Source organism: Oncorhynchus gorbuscha, linkage group LG08 (genome assembly GCF_021184085.1).
Source record: "Oncorhynchus gorbuscha isolate QuinsamMale2020 ecotype Even-year linkage group LG08, OgorEven_v1.0, whole genome shotgun sequence".
Taxonomy (NCBI): Eukaryota; Metazoa; Chordata; class Actinopteri; order Salmoniformes; family Salmonidae; genus Oncorhynchus; species Oncorhynchus gorbuscha.
In genome coordinates this window covers 36,769,677-36,790,373 of record NC_060180.1, presented here as the reverse complement: position 1 = coordinate 36,790,373, position 20,697 = coordinate 36,769,677, and the positions used below count along the sequence as shown (strand labels likewise).

The window sequence follows — 20,697 nt, the reverse complement described above, 5'->3', positions numbered from 1 at the left end:
GGCCCATTCCTCCTGACAGAGCTGGTGTAACTGAGTCAGGTTTGTAGGCCTCCTTGCTCGCACGTTTTAGTTCTGCCCACAGATTTTCTATAGGAATGAGGTCAGGGCTTTGTGATGGCCACTCCAATACCTTGACTTTGTTGTCCTTAAGCCATTTTGCCACAACTTTGGAAGTATCCTTGGTGTCATTGTCCATTTGGAAGACCCATTAACTACCAAGCTTTAACTTCCTGACTGAGGTCCTGAGATGTTGCGTCAAAATATCCACAATTTTCCTCCCCCATGCTGACATCTATTTTGTGAAGTGCACCAGTCCCTCCTGTAGCAAAGCACCCCCACAACATGATGCTGCCACCCCCGTGCTTCATGGTTGGGATGGTGTTGGTCAGCTTGCAAGCCTCCCCCTTTTTCCTCCAAACATAATGATGGTTATTATGGCCAAACAGTTCTATTTTTTGTTTCATCAGACCAGAGGACATTTCTCCAAAAATTACGGTCTTTGTCCCCATGTGCAGTTGCAAACCATAGTCTGGCTTTTTTATAGCAGTTTTGGAGCAGTGGCTTCTTCCTTGCTGAGCGGCCTTTCACGTTATGTCAATATAGGACACTTTTTACTGTGGATATAGATACTTTTGTACCTGTTTCCTCCAGCATCTTCACAAGATCCTTTGCTGTTGTTTTGGGTTTGATTTTCACTTTTCACACGAAAGTATCTTCATCTCTAGGAGACAGAACGCGTATCGTTCCTAAGCGGTATGATGGCTGTGTGGTCCCATTGTGTTTATACTTGCGTACTATTGTTTGTACAGATGAACGTGGTACCTTCAGGCGTTTGGAAATTGCTTCCAAGGATGAACCAGACTTGTGGAGGTCTACATATTTTTCTGAGTTCTTGGCTGATTTCTTTTGATTTTCCCATGATGTCAAGCAAAGAGGCACTGAGTTTGAAGGTAGGCCTTGAAATACATCCACAGGTACACCTCCAATTGACTCAAATGATGTCAATTAGCTTCTAAAGCCATGACATCATTTTCTGTAATTTTCCAATCTGTTTCAAGGCACAGTCAAGTTAGTGTATGTCGACCTACTGGAATTGTGATACAGGGAATTTTAAGTGAAATAATCTGTCTGTATACAATTGTTGGAAAAAAAATACTTGTGTCATGCACAAAGTAGATGTCCTAACCGACTTGCCAAAACTATAGTTTGTTAACAAGAAATGGATTGTTTGAAAAACAAGTTTTAATGACTCCAGCCTAAGTGTATGTAAACTTCCGACTTCAACTCTACACCAAAGGCCCTATAATTATCTGTCTCTGTAACCAGAAAAGGGATGACGAGATTTTTGAGCATTTTATTCAACGTTACTGTACAACCACGCCCATTGTCATGACCTACTTCCTGACTCAAATGATAAAACCGTGGAGAAGAAGTCAAACCGAAAGAAAACAGGACAGCTCGAAGAGTGCGGTGGCAGTGGTATTTAAAAAAAAAAAAAAGTATACATTTTGCATACAGTTGAGTAAATTGGCTGTTCTCTCTATTTAATCGTGTCTTATCTCATTGGCGTCTCATTAACTGACTACGTAGCTTCGTTAGTAGAAGAAGCCGGCGGGAAATACTCGCCCAGCCGACCCAAGGTGAGTTGTGTCTGCCTTTTAAAGTTTATTTTAAGTTCCTATCCATGACAACATTCAAGTGCTGTATTACTGTTTAATTAGTTGATTTTATTTAACATGGTGTAGACATTTTTTGCATAGTATTTACAATTTCAAAAGTACAGAATAAACTATTCTGTCAGCAGCACAAATGATGACCTCACTTTTTATGCTAATCGGGGAACTTTCTAAATAAAAGCCCACATTTCAACACTGTATTTGTTTTTATTTAACCTTTATTTAGCTAGGCAAGTCACTTAAGAACAAATTCTTATTTACAATGACTGCCTACCAAAAGGCCTCCTGTAGGGACATTAGCTGATTAAAAAAAAAAGATGTAGAATTTTAACCAATTGCCAATGTTCTACCTGTCTCTGCCTAAGTGGGGTGGGAAATACTCAGTTGGGTCTGTAGAATCTACAGATGGTGTTATTTCATGGGGGACTGTGGTCTAATGCCACGTTCACTTCATGTCAAATTAAGTTATTTGCGTAAAGCTTCCTATTGTTTGATTCTGATACTTCCCAAGTGGGAAACTCGAGTTTCTGACATCAAGTGAATGTGTCATAATTACCCAGGAGCACTTTATTTGTTTTTGAAAAAGTTTTGTCACATTTCCTTTTTAAAGCTGTTCATTTATATATTTACAGCCTTTATACACATAAAAAACAGCATTTGAATATTACATTTAAATTGTTAAGAAGTACATGTTGTTAAAACCAGTAAAAACAACCATAAATAAAAGTACTTTTTCATGTAAAACATCCACATCTGTAAAAGCCATTTAAAATGTGTCTAAATGATTTAACAAAAGTAAAACATTTTTTAAGACATGAAAACATAACTTTGTTAAAAACCTGTCTTCGGTCCTTTGTACGGTCCTTATCAAACTCGCCTGCTCCGAATCGATTTCCGTCCTGTACGTCAGGGCCAGGAGCACTTTATACTCCACCCATTCCATTGGCCACAACTAAGTTGTGGAGCGGCAGCGTAGCCTTGAGATTAGAGCATTGGACTAGTAACCGAACGGTTGCAATATCGAATCCCCTAGCTGACAAGGTCTGTCGTTCTGCCCCTGAACAAGGCAGTTCACCCACTGTTCCTAGGCTGTCATTGAAAATAAGAATTAGTTCTTGACTGACTTGCCTAGTTAAATAAGGATAAAATAAAGTAGGGCCTGTAAAAAAAAAACACAGCATAACTTTACGTACGGCAGGGTTCCCAAACTGGCTGTCGAATTTGGCCCTCGGGTGGCTTTATTTAGCCCCCAAGTTTTCTGAGCTTTTTTTTTTTTATCATTGTACATAACTATAAAAACACAAGGAAATTAGCTACCAAATGATTTTAATTGGCGAAATCTGTTCTGAAGTATTTCCATGCATAATCGAGAGACACGTGATCGTAAACATTTGTGAACAAGGTTTGAAATTGTTTTAGTTAAATATTACATCTGTTTTGGGCTTCTTGCAGTCCATGAATGATTTGTAATTATGTTCCGAACATCCCCTCAAGAAGAAAATCATCCCGCTGCTGAATCTAGTTGATGATCCCTGATGTAAGGTCTTTATACTAATCAAATATTCGTTTTTTCAGGGGGGTGGCTTTGTCAAATGTCTGGTTATTACGCAGTCTGTCTTGTTATAGACACTCATTTAGTTCTGCATGTTACTTTAATTTCAAAACAATACAATCATTTACTATTGCTGTATTGAATATCAGCCAGAAAAACAAAACATCGTCAAATAAATGTGCTTAACCTGTTTGCTTCCAGTGTGAATCAAAATGCCATTCCATACTAGATGTTCATGTACTCTCGCCTTGCCCTAATGGATTGGTGATTGGTTGAGAACTGCTTCAAAGACAATGATGGACTGACATGAATCTGTCCTAGATTGATCTAATGGGGATGTGCTGGCTGCACCTTTACACATTTAAATCAGCCTGAGGGCAGCCTTGACAGGTCAATCGCTTTGGCCTAACAAATAAAAACTTGTCAGTAATCCCAGTAAAATCATGTTGCTGTAGGTTCACCCCAGCTATGCATAGCCTTCCAATTATTTTCTTAAACCCAGCTTGGTACAATAAAAAGGTTTGACTTTTGGACTTTAATGGTTCATATAGCCCATGTACAGCATTGGGGGCAGTGGAAGGGGTATCTGTACTTTACTCTTTCCCTGACACCCAAAAGAACAGGGACAGCCAACCAGCGCAAAAATAATATTGCGATATTGTTGAAACGATACATATTGTCAAATATAATATCCAGATATGTAACTGTATAATGCCCCCCCCCCATCACTAATATGCATAACACAATCCCCCTCCAAAACTACACATATTTGTTTATTAGAGCCCCAACAGAGTATTTCCCACCCCACTTTAGCTGAGAAAGGTAGAATAATTTTCTCTCTACAACCCAATATTTATCTCATGTACAGTGTATTGGAGGGGTGGAGAATGAACTGCTGCAGGATATGTACAACACAGTACCAACTTTACATATCTTGTTATTAGAGACCCTACTAAGGGAGGTGAAGATTATTTGATATTTCCCCCCACAAACCAATAAGTATCCCATATACAGTGTATTGCATTGCAGTGGGTGGAGTAAGTTGTCACCAATAAGTATCCCATATACAGTGTATTGCATTGCAGTGGGTGGAGTAAGTTGTCACCAATAAGTATACAGTGTATTGCATTGCAGTGGGTGGAGTAAGTTGTCACCAATAAGTATACAGTGTATTGCATTGCAGTGGGTGGAGTAAGTTGTCACCAATAAGTATACAGTGTATTGCATTGCAGTGGGTGGAGTAAGTTGTCACCAATAAGTATCCCGTATACAGTGTATTGCATTGCAGTGGGTGGAGTAAGTTGTCACCAATAAGTATCCATTGCAGTGGGTGGAGTAAGTTGTCACCAATAAGTATACAGTGTATTGCATTGCAGTGGGTGGAGTAAGTTGTCACCAATAACTGTATCCAGTGGGTGGAGTAAGTTGTCATATACAGTGTATTGCATTGCAGTGGGTGGAGTAAGTTGTCACCAATAAGTAACCCATATACAGTGTATTGCATTGCAGTGGGTGGAGTAAGTTGTCACCAATAAGTATCCCATATACAGTGTATTGCAGTGGGTGGAGTAAGTTGTCACCAATAAGTATCCCATATACAGTGTATTGCATTGCAGTGGGTGGAGTAAGTTGTCACCAATAAGTATCCCATATACAGTGTATTGCATTGCAGTGGGTGGAGTAAGTTGTCACCAGCACTCGGTATTCAACCCGTTGCCCAACACAAGAGACCGATTTTAGGACGATTGAGTAATAACAATACCATGTATTTTATTACGTGTATTTGTGTAAATATAGTGTTCACCAGTGGTTCTCAAACTTTTTATAGTCCGCTACTCCTTCAAACATTCAACCTCCAGCTGCGTACCCCTCTAGCACCAGGTTCAGCGCACTCTCAAATGTCATTTTTTGCCATCATTGTAAGCCTGACACACACACACACACTATACAATAAATGTATTAAACATAAGAACGAGTGTGAGTTTTTGTCACAACCTGGCTTGTGGGAGGTGACAAAGAGCTCTTATAGGACCAGGGCACAAATAATAATATATTAATAATCAGTCATTTTGCTGTTTATTTAGCCATCTTACATATAAAACTTTTTATTTGTTAATTGAAAATTGTGAATAACTCACCACAGGTTAATGAGAAGGGTGTGCTTGAAAGGATGCTCATGCAATGTTGGGTTGTATTGGAGAGTCTCAGTCTTAAATCATTTTCCACACACAGTCTGTGCCTGTTTTTAGTGTTCATGCTAGTGAGGGCTGAGAATCCACTCTCACATAGGCACATGGTTGCAAAGGGCATTAGTGTCTTTTAACAGCACGATGTGCCAAGGCAGGATACTCTGAGTGCAGCCCAATCCAGAAATCTGGCAGTGGCTTCTGATTTAAATGACATTTTCACAGAACTGCTTGATGCAATATTGATGAGGCTCTATTGTTCAGATATCTGTAAGTGGACTGGAGGAAGGGCATGAAAGAGATAACGAATCCAGTTGTTTGTGTCATCTGAAAGTACCTGCGTAATTACGCACCCAACTCACTCCGATGTTTCTCTATATCACATTTGACATTGTCCGTAAGCTTGAGTTCATTTGTTCACTTTGGACAATAGTTTTCAACATACCAGCATTTGTGTAAACTTTCAAAAGAAATGCTGGTAGAAATAATACTTTTATTTGTAATATTTTATGTCAAATAATTCATTATTTTTTTTCAAAGGTGATGGCAATGCTGTGAAAAACAGTTGTACTGCACTAGAGTGCTGAAAATAAATATTCCCAAAGTTGCGTATTTCTTTGCATAGGGACTCCTGTTTTGAAGGGGAAAAAATCTGCATCTTTACTGCTAGCTTAATATCCTGCTGCTAGCTGGAACCTTGCCACTTTGTTGCCACTCCTGTTGAGGCTGAAAGACATATGTACAAATAGTAGTAAGAATGTCTCACCTCATGTTCAAGAATGGCCTTTTTCCCTTTGTACAGATTACAACCACTCACTTTTGGTTATTTGAAAACGAAATAATCTCCAAAATAGAGGCCATAGAAAGTTTGTTGCAATTTCAGTTTAATAAAAAAAAACATTTTCAACAAAATGATAGTCTAGAAACTAAAGCTTTGGTTGTCTTCCTCTCAGGCTTCCATGTCTTCTCTATGGACCTCCTAAATGTCCACCTCTTGAACATCAGACTCTGAGGCCTCATCTTCACTGTCACTTTCCAGCCTGGTTGTGGAAGGCTCGTTGTCAGGCTCAAAAAGCTGCAAATTTGCCCGGGTGGCCACCATTTTTCAACCCTTGTATTGGTCAGCCTATTGCGTGCTTTGGTGTGTGTGTGTTCCCAAACAAGGACCAGTTGCGCTCTGAGGCGGCTGATGTTGGTGGGATTTGGAGGATGACCGACAACGGGAAAGAGCCTCATACAGAAAGTACATTCCACCAGGTGGCTGATGAGATATGTTGGCACGACTGCCATATTACAGCTCCCTCCAATGCCCTTGCTTGGAAGTGTACTTCACAAGACTGCCAAGAGCCTTGCCCTCATCCAGGCCAAGGTGGCGAGACACGGTAGTGATGACACCATTGTTGATCTCTGTACCAGACAGGATGCTCTTGCCAGCAGACTTGGGGTTCAACATGTATGCTGTGGCGTGGATGGGCTTCAGGCAGAATTCTTCGCTTACATCTGCACATCAGACAGGATGGAATTGTTTCAATCCATGCAATGGCTAATCCTACTATAGTTTTCAGGAGTTTCAGGCTGCTTACCACGCTCTCCCAAAATACATCACACAGGAGGATCCTCTTGATGGGGCTGTCCATATCGGCAGACTGTGATATGGCCATTTCTTGGAGAGACTCCTTCCCCTCCATGCGACTGTCAAACTTGATGACAACACCACCCCAACAAGTGTTGTTGAGCAGCTTCGAAGTGGTGCTCTTACTCTTCTCACTTTGCTTCGTGAGGTAGATTGCTGCTATAACTTGACGACCCTTCATAAACCTAACCATTTCCTTGGCTCTCTCGTAGAGTGTATCCATTGTTTTCAGTGTCATGATGTCCTTGAGGAGCAGATTCCATGCATGAGCAGCACATGCAATGGGTGTGATGGGAGGGTAGAACTCCTCCACTTTAGACAGCGTTCATGTTCGCAGCATTGTCTGTCACCAGTGCAAATACCTCCTGTGGTCCAAGGTCATTGATGGCTGCCTTCAGCTCATCTGCAATGTAGACACCAGTGTGTCTGTTGTCCCTTGTGTCTGTGCTCTTGTAGAATACTGGTTGAGGGGTGGGGTTGATGTAGTCAATTATTCCTTTCCTGCAAACATTCAACCTCCCATCAGAGATGATTGCAACACAGCCTGCTTTCTCTATGATTTGCTTGGCCTTCACTTGAACTCTGCATCCAGCAAATGAGTAGATAAAGCATGTCTGGTTGGAGGGGTGTATGCTGGGCGAAGAACATTCAGAAATCTCTTCCAATACACATTGCCTGTGAGCATCAGAGGTGAACCAGTTGCATCTACAGCTCGAGCAAGAAATTCATCAGCATTTCTCGGACTACGTTCCGCAATTGAGTCAAAAAAACTTCTGATTCCAGGAGGACCATGAGCTGTTGCTATCGATAAGGTGTCTGATTCATCATTTTCACCTCAAATAGAAGTAGAGGGACTTTTGTCAGAGGTTGTGAGCGTTGAGGGAACTTTATGCACTTGGCCAGATGATTCTGCATCTTTGTTGCATTCTTCACATATGATTTGGCACAGTATTTGCAAATGTACGCTGCTTTTCCTTGTACATTAGCTGCAGTGAAATGTCTCCACACATCAGGTAGTGCCCATGGCATTTTCCTGTAGATAAGAAAAAAATGGGTAAAAAAAATAGTTAAGCAGTTAGATTAAACAACTCCTTTGTAAGATAAATGTTTATCATGAAACATGTATGGAAACAGGTGAATTAACACTCCTCAGTTAGCAGACTCAAGCAAGCTAAAACCCACATGGAAGCAAAAACTAACTAGCAGAAATTGTTAAATTAGAAATCATTTAAACACACTATTTACTAGTTAACAAAAAATAATGTATGTCATATAACATTTACATTACATTTACATTTAAGTCATTTAGCAGACGCTCTTATCCAGAGCGACTTACAAATTGGTGCATTCACCTTATGACATCCAGTGGAGTCGTCACTTAACAATAGTGCATCTAAAACTTAGGGGGGGTGGGGTGAGAGGGATTACTTAACCTATCCTAGGTATTCCTTAAAGAGGTGGGGTTTCAGGTGTCTCCGGAAGGTGGTGATTGACTCCGCTGTCCTGGCGTCGTGAGGGAGTTTGTTCCACCATTGGGGGGCCAGGGCAGCGAACAGTTTTGACTGGGCTGAGCGGGAGCTGTACTTCCTCAGTGGTAGGGAGGCGAGCAGGCCAGAGGTGGATGAACGCAGTGCCCTTGTTTGGGTGTAGGGCCTGATCAGAGCCTGGAGGTACTGAGGTGCCGTTCCCCTCACAGCTCCGTAGGCAAGCACCATGGTCTTGTAGCGGATGCGAGCTTCAACTGGAAGCCAGTGGAGAGAACGGAGGAGCGGGGTGACGTGAGAGAACTTGGGAAGGTTGAACACCAGACGGGCTGCGGCGTTCTGGATGAGTATAAATATAAAATATATTCACCCCACCCAGTATTGTAATCAAAACTTGTAGTCCTTGACTCAGACAGTGTAATAGTGTGGGCTCAACAGCATCTCAATAGTGTGTAAGATCCTGAAAATCGGCTGTACATGTGATGGAAGAGTGCATGGTCTAACATGCTCACCACACCGCATAAATTTACACATACATGTTATTAAATCATTGTACCCACACTGCTCGTGAGTGTCTGCGTAGCTGGGCGCTAAAATAGATCTTGGTTCTATTTGTGATGCTCAAGGGGCTGCAAGACCTGCCTCAAATCTCCTCATTGGTTTTTAGGCGCATATAGCCACGTGGGTGATTGAAAGATGGAACTGAGTAGAGGATCTTGTGCATTTCAGGTAAAATAACAATCCAATGTTTATATCCCAGGACAAATTAGCTAGCAACAGCAAGCTCACTAGCTAAATTGTCATAAATGTTTCATACTTTTTGAACTGCCCCCAAATTAATATAAATGGTTCAGACTTTATTTCAACCTGCATGTCCTGATCGCATCTGGTGTGGGCAGACAAAATCAACATGCGTGCAATGACGCACGCAGATACGCGTGCAGTCTGGTCAGCATGTAAGGAGAGCATAATGCCCCAGTACAGTGATTGGGGACATTGCCCAGTGTAGGATGCCATCTTTCGGATGGAATGTAAATGGGTGTCCTGACTATCTGTGGTAACTAACGATTCGGTGGCACTTATCGTAAGAGTAAAGGTGTTAACACCGGTGTCCTGGCCAAATTTCTAATCTGGCCCTCATACCATCGTGGCCACCTAATCATCCCCAGCTTCCTATTGGCTCGTTCTTCTGTTGCTTCCACCTGTAACTATTCCCCAGGTGGTTGCTGTAAATTACAATCTGTTATCAGTCAACTTGCCTGGTAAAATAAAAATATCTATGATTAGGAAAAACCTAATCAGGTAATGATGGAAAAACACACATGTTGACATCCTATTTATAAAACAATATGAGCTCACCTCTCCTTCATTCATACATCCTACACTGTTGACTGTGGCCTGTGGGTTTCTCATCCTGTCACCCAGAAGTTTATATATAGAGACTGGTCACTTCTCATAGCCCTTTAGGAATCCTTCCTCCTGGTCATCTCCTCATACCTGACCCAGGTGTCTTTCTCCTCTACTTTCTTCTCCCCCCCGCTCTCTCATAGCCCTGTGCAAGTGGATGTTGCAGTGCGGTCTGGTCAGGGGATCCAGTGTGTGATGGACCTGCGCCTGCTGTCTCGTATCGATGAGGAGCTGGACTCCTCTGAGGTGGCTGCCCTGTGCTTCCTGTGCAGAGATGTGCTCAATAGGAAACGCCTGGAGACGGTGAGGGATAGGGACCACATACAGAGGCCTAAGATCGAGATGAATGGCCAATACTAACCTCCTTTGAAGTGATTGGATGATGTATATTAGGATTGTGGTTAGGATAGCGCATCCTAGCGCACTATGGAGTTTATGCTATGCAATCCTTTCAGATGTTACAATTGCCAAATGGAAACTGGTGAAAGGTGTAACCAATACCATACATTTGAATTGAATTTGGGTATAAAAAATATAAAAAACACAATGTACATTGTATCCCCAGAGCATGTTTTAATTAAAACGCTTGTTTTCAAAGTGGTCCATGGCTATAGTTTCCTGTCATTATATTTCCCATCAGTCCATTCCTTCTATATCAGTGAAAGCAAGTGTAGAGAATTGGAACGCAACACCGTCTAATCCTTTGGGCTGGCTCCAGGTGGCAGATGGGCATGGCCTGTTCCTGAGGCTGCAGGAGAAAAGCCTGCTGAAGGACCACTACTTCCTGTCCCAACTCCTCTCTGTCATTGGTCGACTGGACCTTCACCGCCTCCTGGAGACCGACAGCAGACAGCCGGAGCAAACGGCCCACACCCAGACAGACTCATGCCCTGCCCTCTCACAGTACAGGTGAGCACAGGGGGGGTGGCACATAGCACAATAGACCACATAGCACAATAGACCACATAGCACAATAGACCACATAGCACAATGGACCACATACCACAATGGACCACATAGCACAGCAACACTGAACAGCTGGACATTCTGTTAATTCACTGGTTGCATTATGTCTTTCTCTTTCTTTCACTCTCTCTCTCAGGAGGATGTTGTATAAGGTCTCAGAAGATGTAACTAAGGAGAATCTCACTAAGATGAAGTTTTTGCTGAGTGACAAACTGCCCAGAGGACGACTGGATCCCTGCACTGTGAGAACACTTACATGCACACACTCATTTGTAAATGCACACTAGAAAATTTGAGCCCGGTCCGACCTAGCCCGAGCCCTACCCGAGTCCAACATCACATACATGGAATGAATCCAAGATGGCGTAGCAGTCAGACGTCTTTGTCTTGTCCCATGTACATATCTTTAAAAAAATATTTTTCTTCGCATTCTTTTTAATATTATTCCTAAACCTCTACTTCAAAATACTCTCCTGCGACCCGCCTCACCCAATGTGATGTGGGTCTGCTAACTGCTAGCTCGCTAGCCCTGGCCTGCTAACTGTCTGAATCGCCGTGTCCCCAGCTAGCCCAACCACTCACTGGACCCATCCGATTCACTTGGCTGCGCATGCCTCTCTCTAATATCAATATGCCTTATCCATTTCTGTTCTGGTTAGTGATTACTGTCTTATTTCACTGTAGAGCCTCTAGCCCTGCTCAATATGCCTTAACTAACCATGTTGTTCCACCTCCCACATATGCGATGACATCACCTGGTTTAAACGTCTCTAGAGACTATCTCTCTCATCATTACTCAATGCCTAGGTTTATCTCCAATGTACTCTCTTCCTAGCATACCTTTGTCTGTACATTATGCCTTGAATCTATGCTATCGTGCCCAGAAACCTGCTCCTTTTACTCTCTGTTCCGAACATGTAGGTGGCCAGTTCTTATAGCCTTTAGCCGTACCCTTATCCTACTTCTCCTCTGTTCCACTGGTGATGTAGAGGTTAATCCAGGACATGCAGTGCCTAGCTCCACTCCTACTCCCCAGGTGCTCTCATTTGTTGACTTCTGTAACCGTAAAAGTCTTGGTTTCATGCATGTTAACATTAGAAGCCTACTCCCTAAGTTTGTTTTAGCACATTCTGCCAATGTCTTAGCTGTGTCTGAAACCTGGCTTAGGAAAACCACCAAAAACCCTGAAATTTCCATCCCTAACTATAACATTTTCCACCAAGATAGAACTGCCAAAGGGGGCGGCGTTGCACTCTACTGCAGAGATCTGTCTTACTATCCAGGTCTGTACCAAAACAATTTGAGCTTCTACTTCTAAAAATGCACCTTTCCAGAAACAAGTCTCTCACTGTTGCCGCTTGCTATAGACCACCCTCTGCCCCAGCTGTGCCATGGACACCATATGTGAATTGATTGCCCCCCATCTATCTTCTGAGCTTGTGCTGCTAGGTGACCTAAACTGGGACATGCTCAACACCCCAGCCATCCTACAATCTAAGCTTGATGCCCTCAATCTCACACAAATTATCAATGAACCTACCAGGTACAACCCCAAATCTGTGAACATGGGCACCCTCATAGATATCATTCTAACTAACTCGCCCTCCAAATACACCTTTAAATTTAGAACCAGGAATAGATATAGCCCTTGGTTCACTCCAGACATGTCTGCCCTTGACCAGCACAAAAACATCCTGTGGCGTTCTGCATTGGCATCGAATAGCCCCCATGATATGCAATTTTTCAGGGAAGTTCGGAACCAATATACACAGGCAGTTAGGAAAGCTAAGGCTAGCTTTTTCAAACAGAAATTTGCATCCTGTAGTACGAACTCAAAAACAAGTTCTGGGACACTAAAGTCCATGGAGAATAAGAGCACCTCCTCCCAGCTGCCCACTGCACTGAGGTTAGGAAACACTGTCACTACTGATAAATCCACATTAATTGAGAATTTCAAGAAGCATTTTTCTACGGCTCACCATGCTGGCTACCTCTACCCCGGGCAACAGCCCTGCGCTTCCCACAGCAACTCGCCCTAACCTCCCCCACTTCTCCTTCACCCAAATCCAGATAGCTGATGTTCTGAAAGAGCTGCAAAATCTCGACCCCCTACAAATCAGCCGGGCTAGACAATCTGGACCCTCTTTCTAAAATGATCTGCCAAAATTGTTGCAACTCCTATTACTAGCCTGTTCAACCTCTTTTGTGTCATCTGAGATTGCCATAGATTGGAAAGCTGCCGCGGTCATCCCCCTCTTCAAAGGGGGAGACACTCTAGACCCAAACTGCTACAGACCTACAGTGGGGCAAAAAAGTATTTAGTCAGCCACCAATTATGCGAGAGAAAAAAATCCAGAAGATCACATTGTGGGATTTTTAATGAATTTATTTGCAAATTATGGTGGAAAATAAGTATTTGGTCAATAACAAAAGTTTATATACCCTTTGTTGGCAATGACAGAGGTCAAACGTTTTCTGTAAGTCTTCACAAGGTTTTCACACACTGTTGCTGGTATTTTGCACCATTCCTCCATGCAGATCTCCTCTAGAGCAGTGATGTATTGGGGCTGTTGCTGGGCAACACAGACTTTCAACTCCCTCCAAAGATTTTCTATGGGGTTGAGATCTGGAGACTGGCTAGGCCACTCCAGGACCTTGAAATGCTTCTTACGAAGCCACTCTTTCGTTGCCCGGGCGGTGTGTTTGGGATCATTGTCATGCTGAAAGACCCAGCCACGTTTCATCTTCAATGCCCTTGCTGATGGAAGGAGGTTTTCACTCACTGTATATCTATTCTACCCTGCCTTTCTAAGGTGTTTGAAAGCCAAGTTAACAAACAGATTACAGACCATTTAGAATCTGACCTTACCTTCTCCGCTATGCAATCTGGTTTCAGAGCTGGTCATGGGTGCACCTCAACCACGCTCAAGGTCCTAAACGTTATCATAACCGCCATCGATAAGAAACATTACTACTCTGGACAGTTCTGACTTAGAATATGTGGACAACTACAAATACCTAGGTGTCCGGTTAGACTGTAAACTCTCCTTCCAGACTCATATTAAACATCTCCAATCCAAAATTAAATCTAGAATCGGCTTCCTATTTCGCAACAAAGCATCCTTCACTCATGCTGCCAAACATACCCTTGTAAAACTGACCATCCTACTGATCCTCGACTTCGGCAATGTCATTTACAAAATAGCCTCCAACAATCTACTAAACAAATTGGATGCAGTCTAGCACAGTGCCATCTGTTTTGTCACCAAAACCCCAAATAATTACCCACCACTGCGACCTGTATGCTCTCGTTGGCTGGCCCTCGCTTCATTCTTGTCGCCAAACCCACTGGCTCCAGGTCATCTGTAAGTCTCTGCTAGGTAAAGCCCCGCCTTATCTCAGCTCATGCAGGAATATCTCACTTGTCACCCCCAAAGCCAGTTCTTCCTTTGGCCGCTTCTCCTTCCAGTTCTCTGCTGCCAATGACTGGAACGAACTGCAAAAATCTCTGAAGTTGGAGACTCTTACCTCCCTCACCAGCTGTCAGAGCAGCTCACAGATCACTACACCTGTACATAGCTCATCTGTAAATAGCCCATCCAATCTACCTCATCCCCATACTGTAGTTATTTATTTTTCTCCTCTGCACCCCAGTATCTCTACTTGCACGTTCGTCTTCTGCACAACCTATTTTAGTGTTTAATTGCTATATTGTAATTACTTCGCCACCATAGCCTATGTATTGCCTTACCTCTCTTATCCTCCCTCATTTGCACATGTTGTCAATAGATTTTTCTACTGTATTATTGATTGTATGTTTGTTTATTCCATGTGTAACTCTGTTGTATGTGTCGAACTGCTTTGCTTTATCTTGGCCAGGTCGCAGTTGCAAATGAGAACTTGTTCTCAACTAGCCTGGTTAAATAAAGGTGAAATAAATACATTTATATTTTTAAACTCGATTGCTAGAAAAGATAACGTTGCCATTTCACCAGTAGGCTATATTGACTGTTGACAACAATGTGGTTGAGGCGGCAGCAACATGGGAAGACGAGGAAGCATATTTTCTCAGAACTCTCCGTTGAATGCATCTTGACTGTATAAAATATCCATAGCTTAAGAAATTAGATCTTGCTGCTGTTGCCTGTTTTTTGAGTGTTTGTTTACTACTGTTTACAGTAATCCGATGCTATATCAATTGAGCTCCAAGCTTCACGCAACCGCAACATGTATAAAGCAATTGCATTTTATGAATGCGACTGTTTTTAAAAGGCTTTACAACGTGATTTCATTAGAAAAAAAATTCTGTAGTGTTTACATTGATCTAAATGGTCAAATGACCGTTGATTTTTAGAAATCCAACACCCATTTAGCACAGAATAAGCACGTGTCTCTTCCTCCTCCTTCTTGGTCTTGTCTTTTTCTTCTTGATCTATTTCTCTTATTAGAATTACTAGAATAATAAGTGTTACTTTGATCAATATTAGGCCTAGTAGGCTAGTAGCCTTGCTTAATCTGTCCACCATCGAGTTTATCTTGTTACAGCTGTCACTTAAGCCTCAATCAATCATTAATTCATGTCATCACACAGCATGATTCATGCATCTTTTTTTTACGATAAGGCATTTTATTTTGAAAATGAAAAAAGAGCCTAGAATAATTAAACAAACACCGTACTTCAATTAAGCGCAGTCTCAAATAGCCCCCTGTCCCTTTTTAATAGCCGAGCAACGGCACCTGTTTCAAATAAATGCTGGTCTAACTGAATTTCTTACGAGGTTACCATTAATGGTTTTTTACGAGATTTGTTTGATTTGTTAAATTTCCATAATTTGAGTCATTACTGAATTATTTACTCCTCCGTTTTTATTGCCAGTAAGAAACTGCTAGCCGTTGGCTCCTAACAGCTGAGAACTGCAGGCTAACTAGCAAGCACAAACATAGTCAACAACTTCAGGTGTACTGTGACCCCCATAAATAGTCCAATCGCCACCTAGTTAGAACTGACAAATGCACAGGCAAAGAAGATAATTATTCCGTCAAGGAAAATTATTGATATTAATATACATTGTTTAGGCATACTGAGACAAAAGAAACGTGACCTAGTGTGTACATGATTACACAGTGTAGAAATTGAAGAATTGTTTAAAATGCTGGAAGTGAAATCTGGAATTATACAGTTACCTAAGCAAATGAGCAAAAGCTATATGCATTAAGGAAATGGACGCCTGGCTCAAATAGAAGTCTGTCTCTAAGTGCGTGTTGTGTTCAGTGATTTAAGCAAATAAAACTGGGCTATTAACTGAAGTTTTACTGTAAAGATATTTTCTACTGAACATCCATCATTTGAATAATTGCTCAAAAGCCCCATGTTGTGGATGCATGTTATTCTGAAATAACTGCATCAAGCCTAGGCCTGATTAGGAAAACATTTGGATCAGTTATGGGTCTCCTTTCAATAGTTTTACAAGGAAGGCCCATTAGTGGTGAAGTCATAGGGTGTATATATGTTAGGATGTGTCGGCTTCTCCTGATTCTAAGATGCGCAGCTTGTCTAGGTCTCGTGGATCATCATTCTCCTGAGTGCGCTCCAGCCTTTTCGCATCACAATTTGAAAACGTTTCAGTCATCAGAAAAATATGTTTAATCATGGCCACATGTCTCATACCCAGCCAATATTGTAATCCTGGTGCCGATAGTGGCTACTGCTACGACGAGAGCAGTAGTAGTAAAAGGTGTTGCAGCAAGCCCGAACCCCACACGGACCGAATCAATTCTCAGAAATTCAGCCCCAGCCTGTTAAAGGCCCGTCGAGTTCGGGCTGAAAATGGGAATCTCACCGTACCTTCTATGGTTGCGTTTACACAGGCAGCCCAATTCTGATTTTTTTTTTTTTTTTTTTTTCACTAATTGGTCTTTTGTCCAAACAGATCAGCTTTTGCCCATAAGTGGGCAAAATATCAGAATTGGGCTGCCTTTTTGTAAACGCGGCCGCGCACACACACACACACACACACACAATTACACTCTCTCTCGCTTTCTCTTTTTTCTCCATAGACTGCTCTGGAGGTGATGTGTGAGATGGAGAGGCAGGAGCTGCTGACAGAGGACAGACTGGATGAGCTACAGAGGATACTGGAGGAGTGTGACACACAGCTGGCCCACACAGTACGGCAGCATAGAGAAGGTACATATTGACACACAGCTAGCCCACACAGTACGGCAGCATAGAGAAGGTACATATTGACACACAGCTAGCCCACACAGTACGGCAGCATAGAGAAGGTACATATTGACACACAGCTAGCCCACACAGTACGGCAGCATAGAGAAGGTACATATTGACACACAGCTGGCCCACACAGTACGGCAGCATAGAGAAGGTACATATTGACACACAGCTAGCCCACACAGTACGGCAGCATAGAGAAGGTACATATTGACACACAGCTGGCCCACACAGTACGGCAGCATAGAGAAGGTACATATTGACACACAGCTGGCCCACACAGTACGGCAGCATAGAGAAGGTACATATTGACACACAGCTAGCCCACACAGTACGGCAGCATAGAGAAGGTACATATTGACACACAGCTGGCCCACACAGTACGGCAGCATAGAGAAGGTACATATTGACACACAGCTGGCCCAGACAGTACGGCAGCATAGAGAAGGTGCATATTGACACACAGCTGGCCCACACAGTATGGCAGCATAGAGAAGGTACATATTGACACACAGCTGGCCCACACAGTACGGCAGCATAGAGAAGGTACATATTGACACACAGCTGGCCCACACACTATGGCAGCATAGAGAAGGTACATATTGACACACAGCTGGCCCACACAGTACGGCAGCATAGAGAAGGTACATATTCACACACAGCTGTCTAGCCGGTACAAGTCACTCTCACTGTTCTCTCTTCTCTCTCACACCACTCTCTTGCGCTGATTTGATAGTTCAGTATATTAAAATATAGTTATTTGTTTCATGTGGTTGCTGTTTTTCAGCAAGGGGCAGTGTGTCACGGCAGGAGTACTCTGTTCAGCCAATCAGTAACCAGGAACAACAACTCAGCTCCCCTCAGTCACTACAGAGCCTGTCTATATCAGAGACACGGCCCAACTGTAAGTCTCACACACACACAGACACACACAGACACACACAGGTAGTTGAAGTGTGTTCTTGTCCCTTGTCCACAGGTGAACGTGGGCAACGCACAAGGTTGTACTCTGATGCAATGACGGAAACTCAGCCTGGGTCTGGGTCTGGGCCTGACCAGGTGACCACTTCACCGACGCAATCCTGGAAGACCTCTGAGGTTAGACAGTGGGATAGAATCTAACATTTGGTTGATTTTTGTCCATGGTGGTAACTCCTGTGTGTGTTTGCCCAACAGATGGAGCACTATTCCATGACCTGTAATCCTCGGGGGACGTGCTTAATCATCAATAACTACCACTTCATGGGATTTTCAGGTCTGACAGACAGACCAGGAACTGAGCAGGACGAGAGTAGGCATGCTCGCTCATTGGTTGATTTTATGAGCCTGATCTCATTCAGTGAAGCCCATTTGTCAACCTGGATGTTAAATTCTCCCATCTGTCTCTCTGTCTCTGTGTGTAGAGGCTCTGCATAATGTGTTCTCCAGGTTGGGGTTTAAAGTGGAAGTGTGTAGCGACCTGACAGAGAAGACCATGTTGGGTGCGGTAGAGGAGCTTGCAGGGCGGAGTCACATACAGGCAGACGCTCTGGTGAGTAGTGAGGTCATAATTCTCCAGTCTCTTCAGGAGGTACAGTAGCTCTACTCTTGAAGCCCAATTGGACTCCAATTAATTAAAGTAGGTTGAACTACTCTAATCCCTGTGCCTGGTCCTAGGTGGTGTGTGTGCTGTCCCATGGGGAGAAGGGTTGTGTGCTTGGGACAGATGGGGGGGGGGTGCCCATTCGCTCCCTCACACAACCCTTCACCAGCAAGCAGTGCCCTTCTCTGATGGGCAAACCCAAACTGTTCTTCATCCAGGCCTGCCAGGGGAAGGGCTTCCAGCAAGGGGCCCTATTCATCCCCTCCATAAGGCAGAGCAAGGGGCGGTATGAGGCAGACGCCGGCGCCATCGAGTCCATCCCCTGGGATGCAGACTTCCTGATCGGTATGGCAACAGTAGAGGAGTGCAAGTCATTCCGAAACACTAAGGAAGGTTCCATCTACATCCAGGAGCTCTGCAAACAGCTGGAGTGGGGAGCGGACAGGTGAATTAGAAGGGAAGCGGGTTAGGTTTGGCATTAACCATAGAAATTTATTAAGATCATTACATAGAAATGACCCATTTTTGGGATGTTGCCATTGAGGGATTCCACCATTTTTAAAGGCCCAATGCAGCTGTTTTTATATCAATATCAAATCATTTCTGGGTAACAATTTAAGTACTTTACTGTAATAGTTTTTCATATTTTTTGTTGTGCTTTTTAGAAAACTTTCTCAAGACAGAATTTTGCTCGGATTTTCTGGGAATGGTCTGAGTAGGGAGGGGGAAACTTAAAACTCTTATTGACAGATTTGGAACTCTCTTCGTTATTAGTCTATAAACTAATTTACTGCCTTGTGATGTCACCAGGCAAGCCCAAACTTAATTTTGACTACACTTTAAATAGTCAACTGGGTGGGAATTCGTACGGGTTGGGAGCGATCAGCCAATTATTGTCTTCTTCAAATTGGTTTGTTTAGTTTGTAAATGGCTTTAAGCTATATGATCGCCATCTAGTGGTCACAAATTAATTTCACATAAGATTTGGTTCAAGACTCCAGCACTGCAGGTGGCCATATAAGATTGCCACTTTTTTCATACATCAGAAGAAGAAATGTGACTATTTTAAAATGGAGATGGCCTCAATGACGCTGCCCATGCAGTCACAGACACCATGATGGCAGATACAAGGTTGTTATCGCTGGGCTCCCGAGTGGCATAAATCACTGCATCTCGGTGCTTGAGGCATCACCACAGACGCGCTGGTTTGAATCCAGGTTGTATCACAACCAGCCATGATTGGGAGTCCCATAGGGTGGCGCACAATTGGCCCAACGTCTTCTGGGTTTGACCATCATTGTAAATAAGAATTTGTTCTTAAATAAAGGTTAAACACATACATCTCTATAACAGGTGAGCGATGTATTGTGATGTGTATTTCCTGTTTCCTGTGTAGAGAGGAGGATATTCTGTCGGTGCTGACGCGTGTGAATCGTGAGGTCAGCAGAGGAGTGTATAGAGACTCCAAACAGATGCCCGAGCCCAAGTACACCCTCACCAAGAAACTCTTCCTCCCCTACTTCTGAAACACCTCTGGTTGGCTGACTTAAAGCGTCAAATCTTGTCCTTCCTTCTGGATGGAGACACTTCAGAAAGGCTGTCATGTCTGAACAGTAAGCTGTCACTCTCAGGAACCCTACCACAGCAGCCTCTACTGTGGCCCATCTCCCATAAGACAGTGTGTTGAACATTGGTTGGCATGTCTGATTTCCTGAAAGATGTTTCAAACTCATGAGATTTTAATAAATTTTTCCATTAAATGCTGGAAATTGTGGAACGTTTTCTTTATCTGTAATAAATGTGTTCTGGAGATGATCAGTAAAACGGGTGTCTATTTTTCTATTAGCCATGTTTCACATTTTTAAAGTTCAACAAGATGTCTCTAATTCTGAGGAGAATGTGATTTAATAAGCCTTCAGCAACCAACCTTCGATTAAAATATTTATTTCCAGGTATAAAATATGTTAAGTTGAGAGGCAGGT

At 42.9% G+C, this 20,697-nt stretch overlaps 1 protein-coding gene across 2 annotated transcripts; it reads left to right on the top strand.

The window, feature by feature from the left end:
• Positions 1–1,394: 1,394 nt before the first annotated feature.
• Positions 1,395–20,479, top strand: casp8 (caspase 8, apoptosis-related cysteine peptidase). Of its 2 annotated transcripts, XM_046359310.1 has the most exons (11): positions 1,396–1,640; positions 10,082–10,241; positions 10,657–10,847; positions 11,041–11,146; positions 16,962–17,091; positions 17,921–18,037; positions 18,113–18,231; positions 18,310–18,424; positions 18,537–18,664; positions 18,790–19,160; positions 20,112–20,479. In XM_046359310.1, exons 2-11 carry the CDS (start codon positions 10,134–10,136, stop codon positions 20,239–20,241), a joined length of 1,515 nt encoding a protein of 504 aa, XP_046215266.1. In that variant the 5' UTR covers positions 1,396–1,640; positions 10,082–10,133; the 3' UTR covers positions 20,242–20,479. The 2 variants fall into 2 exon arrangements, with proteins under 2 accessions (XP_046215265.1, XP_046215266.1); XM_046359309.1 differs by having other exon boundaries at positions 1,395–1,640; positions 17,921–18,231.
• The last annotated feature ends 218 nt before the right edge of the window (positions 20,480–20,697 follow it).